The 9,347-nt window shown below is 49.3% G+C and overlaps 1 protein-coding gene across 8 annotated transcripts in view; it reads left to right on the top strand.

Moving 5' to 3' along the window:
* Nucleotides 1-3,494: 3,494 nt before the first annotated feature.
* The window catches only part of Mark2 (microtubule affinity regulating kinase 2), a 60,897-nt gene continuing 55,044 nt past the window's right edge, over nt 3,495-9,347 (top strand). For 3 of the 8 annotated variants that reach the window (XM_046445429.2, XM_046445427.2, XM_046445420.2), the window contains exon 1: nt 3,497-4,132. In XM_046445429.2, the coding sequence (XP_046301385.1) occupies nt 4,079-4,132 (54 nt within the window). In that variant the 5' untranslated portion in view covers nt 3,497-4,078. Of the gene's footprint in view, nt 4,133-9,347 lie in introns of all 8 variants that reach the window. The other 5 variants (XM_046445425.1, XM_046445419.2, XM_046445421.2 and 2 more) reach the window with 3 other exon arrangements.

Raw genomic sequence — 9,347 nt, 5'->3', positions numbered from 1 at the left:
CACGTACCCCCATCTAGAAAGCCTGTCACCTCTACCTTCTGAACACATCCCAGATCCAGCCACTTCCCACTGTTCCAGCTGCTGCTGCCCAGCCTCAAGCCCCTGCCATCTCTCACTTGATTGAATGTGAAAGCCTCCTTCCTGGGCTCCAGGCTTCTGCTCCTGCCAGGCCCCTTCACCATTCTGAACCCTTTGGCCAGTTGGATCGTGCCGCTGGGTGTCATTCCTTTCACTTTGAGGGAAAGCCTTGGCCTACCAGACCTGGCTCTCCTGACCTCTCTGTCCTCTCCTCCCACTCACCTCCTCACTCACTCTTGGTTTCCCTTCTTCAAACACGCTGTGTGCACTCCTACCTCAGGAGTGCTCTCGACTTTCCCTGTTCCTGGAATGCTTTTCCCCAGATATCCGCAGAGCTCAAGATCTCTTTGCTCTCTTCTTAGTGAGGCCAACCCTGACCACCTCCGTACTCCAACTTGGGCTGAGGATGCAGCTTAGTGGTAGAGCACGTGCTTAGCAAGCTCCAGGCCCTGGGTCTGATCCAAACAAAAGAAAACCCTAAACTAACTTGTTTTCTACCCCCTTCACTGATCCACTTTAACTTATTTTTACTACTTACAGTTACTATATTTGTCTTTCCCCTAATTGACAAGTTCTCCCCAGCTGGGTGTGGTGGTACATGTCTGTCATCCCAGCGATTTGGGGGGCTGAGACTGGACAATCACAAGTTCCAGGCCAACCTCGGCAACTGAGCGAGCTTCTGAGCAACTTAGCGAGACCCTGTCTCAAAAAAAAAAAAAATAATAATAATAATAAAAGGACTGGAGATGTGGCTCAGTGGTAAAGCATTCCTGGGTTCAATCTCCGGAACTAAAAAGAAAAAGAAAATTCTTTGCCTTGTTTGTTCACTGATAGAGTGCCTTGCATATAGTGGGTGCCCAACAGATCTGTTGAATGAATTTGCAAATTTAGAGCAGGGTAAATGTGTGTGAGAACTAGGTGGCTTCAGAAATTTGAGTAGGTGACCTCTGAACTGGGTCTGGAAGTACATCTGGAGGTAGGTGACTGGAACTGATCAGGGTAAACAAAGGCACAAAGGTGAGAGTGTTTGGTGGTGGGGCAGGAATTGGGGAGGAATGTCCACCAGTGACATTTAGTTGGAGTGGATATTAGCAAGGTAATTTGAGGCCAGATTGAGTAAGGTTTTGAATGGGGCTAAAGGCTTCTACAGTCCAGATTGGCTACATAATTTGTGGGGCACAGTGCAAAATGAAAATGAGGGCCCCCTGGGTACAAGAAAATTCAAGACACTGACAGTGGTGCTTTAAACCAAGCTCAAGGCTCTTCTGAATGCAGAGCTCTGTCTGACTGCACAGGTCATAGGCCCACGACGCCAGCCAGCTTTGCCTGCAGTCCATGGAGAACTGGTGATAGTGTTCTAGCAAAGCAGAGATGTAATTGGAGCTAGGCTTCAAGAAGATTATTCTGGCATTTCCAGTGACTGGGTTGCAGGGAGTCTGGGCAGGGACACTGGCTGGCAGTCTTGGGCAGAGCTTGAAGGAAGAGGAAGGGAGAGGAGATGTGGAGGTGAGCCCAGGGCTCGAGTGAGACGCACGGAGGAGACAGAATCTATATAGATGAAGCACGGGCCAGGGAGAGACAGCTGAATGCACCTGCATTTGCCCTTCTCTCTCCCCTGCGCTCCAGACCTCAGACTTAGAAGTGATATCTCCCACAGAAATCAGCAACTTGTCTCCCTTTGGCCACCAGAGGGCAGATTATTCTCATGGATTTTCAGGTTGAATTTGGGGTGGGGGAGTGGAATGGGCATTGTCCTCTTCATTTGTTTTTCCATCTTTTGGGGTGTGCCTTCACCAAGTTCTTTCCTGAGGTTGGGTGCCTGAATGAAGCTGGGGTGGAACATGGGAGATGTCCTAGAATCCTGTGGATTCACTAAGAACTGTAGGTGGTACCTGTTAACTAAGGAAGTTCTTCTTACTCGTCACATTGCCTCTGATCTGCTATTTCTCTGATTCAGGTGACCAAGGACTCAACTAAAGACGAGTTTACAGGGAGGTCAGCTGTGGGAGGTCCAACCAGCACTTTTCTCCCATGACCTCTGGGGCCTCTCTGCTCTGATATGTATGGGGACTTCTTGCTTGTTCTCTAGCTCCTATGAGCCCTTTGGCTTCTGCCCACCTTAAACTGCTGTTGAGCCCTGGGAGAAAGGACCAATTCCAATATGTCCTAAATAGAATGGATGGGGAAAAGTTGGAGTTGGAGAAATCAGTTTAGACTACTGCCTCTTCTTGGTGGGACAGTCAAGGGGGAAGCGAGGAAGGACCCAGGTTGTCACATGGACTTTCTGTTAGAGTCAAGAACTTCCAAAGCTGAGGACATCAGATTGCATAAATCCAATAAACTCACTTTACTGATAGGGAGAATGAGGCCCAATAGAAAGAAAGAAAAGGAATTTCTCCAGAGGCCCATTCTTTTTGCCTGAGGAAACTTTTTTGTTTGCTTTGTTTTTTTTCTTTTAGTGCTGGAGATTGAACCCAGGGCCTTTTGCACGCTAAGCACATGCTCCACCACTGAGGTACACCCCCAGGAATTTCTATTTTCAACATGTTTCCTTTTTCTTTTCCATGAGTTCCTTTGTCTCAAAAGGATAACTGAAATGCGAATTAAGATGAGAATCTCTCTCCTGACTTAACCTTGTAGGACATTTAAAAAGGTAATTAGAACTCAAAGATGTTATTTCAAATGTCAACGCTGGAACAAAGGAATGGATCCTTTCAAATATAAGGAAGAAGAGCCTAACCTCAGAGATGTTATGTGATTTTCCAAGACCACACAGCATTTTCATTTGGTAGGGCTGGGGCTGAAATGCAGGGTCCTGCCTCTGGATGAGAACCCTGGTCTTGAACCTTGCAGAGCCCTGCACACTAAACTGAGAGAATGTCAAATAAAAAGAAACCACATAGACAATGGCATGTGGGAGGTAGGTAGACAGGTAATAGGCTGACATTGCATTTAGCAGGTGACACAAATGTTGATAGAAAGGTTGGATGATAAACAGAAGAGGGATTTTATGAGCTGACCAACAGATGGACAAACGGAGACACAGACGGGAACCAAAGTATGCCAATCGTGGGTTGGGTAATAGCTTTATTTTCTATTCGGTCCAATAATACGCACAGGTGACCCACACTTTCTGTTCAAGATTTGAAAATAACCAAAAACTGACGGAAAGAAACTAAGAGTAAGACCCTGGTACTACACAGGGAAATAACCCGGGGCTCGGCAGGCCTTCGGGTGTTGCCGGAAATGGCCGACGACCGCCCTCGGCTGAGCTGAGGGATGGGGGCGTGACCCGCGCAGCACGCGGAGCCGCTTCGGGTGTTTCCGGAAACTGCCGAAAGCCAGCTCGAAGTGGGCGGGGAAAGGTCGGTGGGCGTGGCGGGTGGTTCAGGAGTGCCCGGAGTCACTTCGTGGGTTTCCGTAAACAGAGCCGAAGCTCGGTTTTCGGAATCGAAGAGGCGCGGGCGTCCCCGGGGGTTACCTTCTTCGGTTGTTTCCGGAATTTATCCTTAGTCGGTGGCAGAGAGGAGAAGGCACGTCCCCCTCCCTTTCCTAGACGCTTCGGATGTTTCCGGCTGCAGCAGGCGGAAAGAGCCGAGGGCCGGCGGTGGTGGCGGCCATGTTGGGAGCAGCAGGTCCGGCGGCGGCTGCCTGTGTGCCGGGCGCGGAGCAGTGCCGCTGAGGGCAGGGGAGGAGCGAGGCAGGCGGCCGGCTGCGGCGGCAGAGAGTAGGCGGAGCGGCGCGGCCCGGCCGAAAGGCGGCACAGCCCAGCCGGGGGTCGGGGGGGTGCGGTCCGGAGCCGCTCGGAGCCGGCGCGGCCTAGCCCGAGCGGCGCATCCCCGGGCTAGCGTGAGCGGCTGCCCGGCCTCCCCGCACCCCCGGCCGGGGCCCATGCGGCGGGTGTTCGTACTGTGAGAAGCCCCGCCCGGCCGGGCTCTGCGCCTTCCCTTCCCTCCCTTCCTTCAAGCTTCTCGGTTCCCTCCCCTGAGATACCGGCGCCATGTCCAGCGCCCGGACCCCCCTACCCACGCTGAACGAGAGGGACACGGAGCAGGTAAGGAGCCCCGAGGGCTCCCCGAATTCTCTGGATGGGCCCCTGCACCTTGCGGAGCCTCCTCCCTGCTCTGCTGTCCTCGTGCCCCTGCTGCCATCCCGCAAGCCTTGGCTGTCCTGTCATCTGGCCCCGGGATCCGGCCCCCACGTCCCTCTTCGAGTCCTGACCTGGGACCCACCTTGTCTTGACTCGGAGCTGCACACTTGTCTTTCTGCCAACCCCTGTCCCCTCACCACCGCTCTCCTGCGCTCTTCCGTGTTACCTCCCCAGCTTCCCCTTCTCTTCCCTTTTTCTCTCAGGGGCCTTTCTGGTCTTCCTCCACCCACGCTTAAAGCAGCCACTCTCCCGCTCCTCGAATAACACCCCGCGATTTGCCACGCGATTTGTCCATCTCTTTCAGCGTCTGCCTGGCCTTGCTTCCCTTCCACCCGCACCGGTTCTCCCAGTCCCAGTCCCTGGTTATCGCCCTCAGGGTCCTTGCCTGGGATTGGGTTCTAGGTCCCCGTCCCCTTTGACTTCCCCAGCTTTTTCTACCCTGCTTCTTCCCGTTCCAATTTGTGCTCTCCCTGTTGTTTGCAACCCACCAGTTCCACCCTCACCACCTTTCCAAATGGTTCGCCTACTCTTTGCTCATCACTTTCCCTCTTTTCGCCAGGAGCTCCCTGGTTCCTGGCTGTGGCATGTGTTGCTTCCGTGTTTCCCATACAGCTGTCATGCGCATAGTTTTCCCACAGGTTGTCTTTGGGGTTCCAATCACCACTCCCTTCAGACTCTGGATCCCTTTGGTTTTCTTTCCTCTGAGGTTTGGCTTTTAAGTCCCTGGGCCTCCTGTTTCTTACTGTGTTCTTCCAGCCTTTCCCTCCCGCTGTGGTAGGAAAGACACTCACTGTTGCAGTCCTGCTATTGTAACATAACCTGTTGCTCGGTCCTTTCTCTGCCTCGCTGCTTCACAGTCCCTGCCTTTCTGCCCTCTTTGCCTGCTGTGAAAACCAAGATGCTTTCTATCTCGACACTCTGTGACTGTCACTTCTCATAGTGTCTTCCTCTTGCTTGTTGCTTCCTGTTTCTCAACCTCACCCCATCTTCTTTAGTGCGCCTCTTATTCCGTGTTGCCTTTCATGTCCATGTGAGTCTCCTGCCCTCTTCACAGCATATTTACTCCCCAACCCCATGGGTTCCTATGCATTCCCTTTCTGTTGGCTAGTCTTGGAAGTTCACGAATTTTGCATGCTAGTCTCTTATGCTACATGTCATCTTCATGACCCTACACACTTCCCCTTATCCTGGCAATAACTGTCACCCAAGCCTTGCCTTTTCTGTGTTCTCATCTCACCTCTGAGCCGAGAGACGTCCACTTTCTTTCACCATCTCCAGTGTCCCTTTCTGCCTGGTCTGTGGAGAGGTCTGTGCCCAGCAGGCCTTTCTTGGTAAACTTTACTAGGCAAAAAAAACTTGTCTTGAAAAAGGAGCCCTTCTACCCTGAGGCTGCAGTGGTTTTTGCATTCTATTCCCTTATTACACCCTTTGTTCCCTCTTGTTTCCTTTTTTCTTCCTGTCCTGGTAAGGTAGAGCTGTTGTTGTAGTCTCTTGCTTATTAACCTCCTCTGCAAAAGGTATCTCTTTTCATTTATTGTGCTTTTTTGTCTTTTTCCCTTTTGCTCTCTATCACCTGGACAGTTAGGAACTTAAGAGGAGTCTGGATGGAGCTTTTCTCTGTATACAGTCATTGACCCTTTTGTTAATGGAATATATGCTTCAGGGGTGAAGTAGGGGTTGAGAGGGAGGAATGGTTGATTTGTTTCATCACTGGGTCTGGCAGCTGTTTTTGCACGGCACAGTGGTCTTTGGAAACCAAGGAGTTGGGTCTGTGTCCCATAGTCCCTCGCTTGCCAGCTGGTTCCCTCCTACCAGAAACCACTTTCTCCAGGCCCTCTTGAGGTTGCTTGTTCCATCCTTTTTCTTCTCACAATCTTTGTTTTAGCAGGTAGATCCTGCTTAACTGGAGAACTTTTCAAACTGTTGAAAATGAGCTTGTAGGAGGAGGCCAAGTGACTGGCACCTTCAGGCATTTGGGGAGAGGCTGGAGTGCCTACTCTCTGTGAGGCTGTGGGGGCATTGTGTTCAGCACAGAGTAAGAGACTACCTCAGTGTGATTTCTAGGTGCTGTTTACTAATGGCAAATACATCATTGCCATGGTGTATTTCTTGTGATGTGTGCACTGATTTCCTTTCTTCCTTAACATGTCTAGCATACTACTGAGCATGTGGTAGGGACTCGTGCATGTCCACTGATTTCATGACAATAGTCACTGGTGACCATTTTGGAATGTAAGCTGCTCTGTGATAACTTTATCCAGAGCACTGGCTGCATATATTATCCTGTTCCAAATTATGAATTACTCATCCTGTCTCTACTCTTTATGGACTTAAGTTCCCTGTAGTTCTCAGGATAGCCAGTCACACTGTTGATGTTATGTTAAGTCTCATACCAGTGAAAGCCCAAACTTTGGAAAATCTGGGATGCATCTCTTCTGGGCAAGTGCCTGTAATTCTGTTTGTTTGGTTGTTTTGGTGGGGATGGAACCCAGGGTCTCCTAGTGCTTTTATCACTGAACTTCATCCCCCAGCCACTGTATTCTTTAAAGTAGAAAAAAGAGACAAGCAGCAGCTTCTCTGGTCACAAGGACAGGGATGTCAGAAATATTGGCCTCCTTTAGAATAGATCATGCCACCAACTGAAAGTAAGAACCCTTTTCTTGGTCCTGTTGTAATTTTAGCTAAAGTAGCCTTGGGAGCTCAGTCATTGCAGTAATGTTAATGTTAGGAAATAAGCAAGGGATTTGGCTGAGCAATTCGTCCCCCCCCCATAAAGCATCCACAATCACCTTATTTAAATTATTTATAAAACTTGTTTCACTAGAAAATAGGTAAACAGCTGGAGCATGCCTATAATACCAGTGGCTCGGGGCTGAGGCAGGAGGATCGCGAGTTCAAAGCCAGCCTCAGCAAGGCACTAACCAACTCAGTGAGACCCTGTCTCCAAATAAAATACAAAATAGAGCTGGGGATATGGCTCAGTGGTTGAGTGCCCCTGAGTTCAATCCCCAGTATCTCCCCACAACCAAAAAAATAAATATAGGTAAACAAACTTCAGTGATACCTTTAATCCATTTTCTTGCTTTTTCTCCCTATTCTTTAAAAAAATGTGGCTGATGAGAAGCTGTTTCTAGGAGCTCTTTGATCATATCTGAAACATACACAGAAAATGTTGAAGCATAAAAATAAACCTTATGTTGCAGGGAGATTGCCTGTTTGCTGTCAACTCTTCTTCTAAAAGAAGATAAAAGAAAGTCAAGCCCTGTCTTTAAGATGATTTTTGTGACACCTAATTCTAGCTATGTTTTCACAGCCTTCTTTTTGCAGAAGGATTCTGACCTGGGGCGGGTAGTTTTGGGGTTTCTTAGTCTGTGAACTGAGCTTTCTGTTCACTTCTTTTCCAAATGGCTCTGCTGGCCCGGAGGCTTGGCAGTCTTGAAAGCAATCAGCAAGATGACTGTTTGTCTTCCAGCCAGCACAGCAGTAATAGGCAAGTGTGGAGAAGGGTCCAACTTCCAGAGTTCACCTGCCGCCAGCTGGAGCATTTGGTAACCCCGGGGGAAGGGCCACATGGCTTGAACCTACCCTCCTCTGGGTCTCAGGAGCTGAGACAGAGAGCTCCTAAGAGAAAACAGGAGCCTTTTGCTGCCCATTGAGCTTTTGCTGCTATGGTCAAGGGAAGGCACTGTCACCACTCTTCCAAAGTATGAGTGGTATAGTATATTCTTTCAGATAGTTTGAGAAAGAGGAGTTCAGAAGTCTTGATGAAAAAGGGCAAATCTAAATTATAGGATCCTGTAAAGAACAGCTGAGGGGCTGGGGTGTGGCTCAGCGGTAGAGTGCTCGCCTTGCGAGACCCTGGGTTCGATCCTCAGCACCACATAAAAATAAATAAGTGAAATAAAGGTATTGTGTCCAACTATAACTAAAAAATAAATATAAAAAAAAAAAAAAGAACAGCTGAGCCACTAAACACACCTTCATCAGACCCTGGTGTCGACTCTGGCCAGTGTGGCCCTGGATGCTTTGTCTCTGATCTCCGCCAGGTCAGCTGGCTGGATTAGCTAGCTTCCTAGTTCCCACATTTTGAGCTGTGTGTCACCTTGCTCCGGGTGCTGGTGCTAGAGTCTGGACTTGTTCTCTGGCAGAGGCTCCTTGATGGGGTTGCTGCCTTATGCTCAGGGATGCAGGCGAATATCTGACCAATGAGTCTAACTTCTCCTGGGCCCTAGAGATAGTGATGAGGTGTTAATTAGAGCAAGGACTCCACGAACCTATAGTCTTGCCATGTCATATATACTCTTTGAACCTGATGAAACTAAGTAGTCAATTATAATAATTTCTGTACAATCTGTGAACTTAGGGAAGTAGTTGAACAGAGGGATGCAAGGCAGTTGTTGAGAATTGGCCTGCTTCAGGTTAAAATTCAAGCTCGGACTAGGTTATCTGAATCTTTCAGGTTGTAACCAAAGATTAGGCTGGAGATACTTTTCAGCAAACACATCATAAGCACAGTTGATGCCTAGGACGTGGGAAAAGATGGAAAATGTGTTTGCCTAAGAGGTTTGCATGGTGAGATATCTTGGAAGTCGAGCCTCTCAGGCTAGACTGTTTCTCCTTTGGAACAGCAACCCAATTCTCAGTGGCCATTTGACCAGGACCAACCCAGGCCTTCATGAACTCTTTGCCATTGAGCACTTAGCCACCTGGCTGGCATTTCCCTTCTCCCAGGAGCTTCCATGACATTCCTTTCCTACATATGTATTATGTCAACTAGAATGAATATTTTATGCCTAGAGTGCAGCCAGGCCTCAGACTTTGTGGACCATTATTGACAAGTGGGGTGGGGGCTGGGCGCCACCTTTGGCCCCCTGATAGTGTCTCTGCTAAATGGACTTCCCCAGCAGCACTTTGAAGCCCATTAATGGATTGGCATGAAGTAATCTCAGCGAATGGAAAGGGCCAGAAGGATGGTCATCTTCCTTCCCTGGAACTACTTGATGAGGCTTCCTGCAGTGCCCAGGAGCAGCCCTGATTCCCTCGGCTTGGTTAAGCTGGGGGCTGGAGGTGTTCCCTTTTAGCTGTGGTGGTGCTGCTAGGCTCACCACTTTACTATCAG

Source organism: Marmota monax, unplaced genomic scaffold (assembly GCF_021218885.2).
Source record: "Marmota monax isolate L192 unplaced genomic scaffold, Marmota_monax_Labrador192_F-V1.1 WCK01_AAM20220418_F8-fsc00038, whole genome shotgun sequence".
In the NCBI taxonomy this organism is placed as follows: Eukaryota; Metazoa; Chordata; class Mammalia; order Rodentia; family Sciuridae; genus Marmota; species Marmota monax.
Note: the sequence above shows the minus strand (reverse complement) of the source record. Positions and strands in the feature narration are given on the sequence as shown.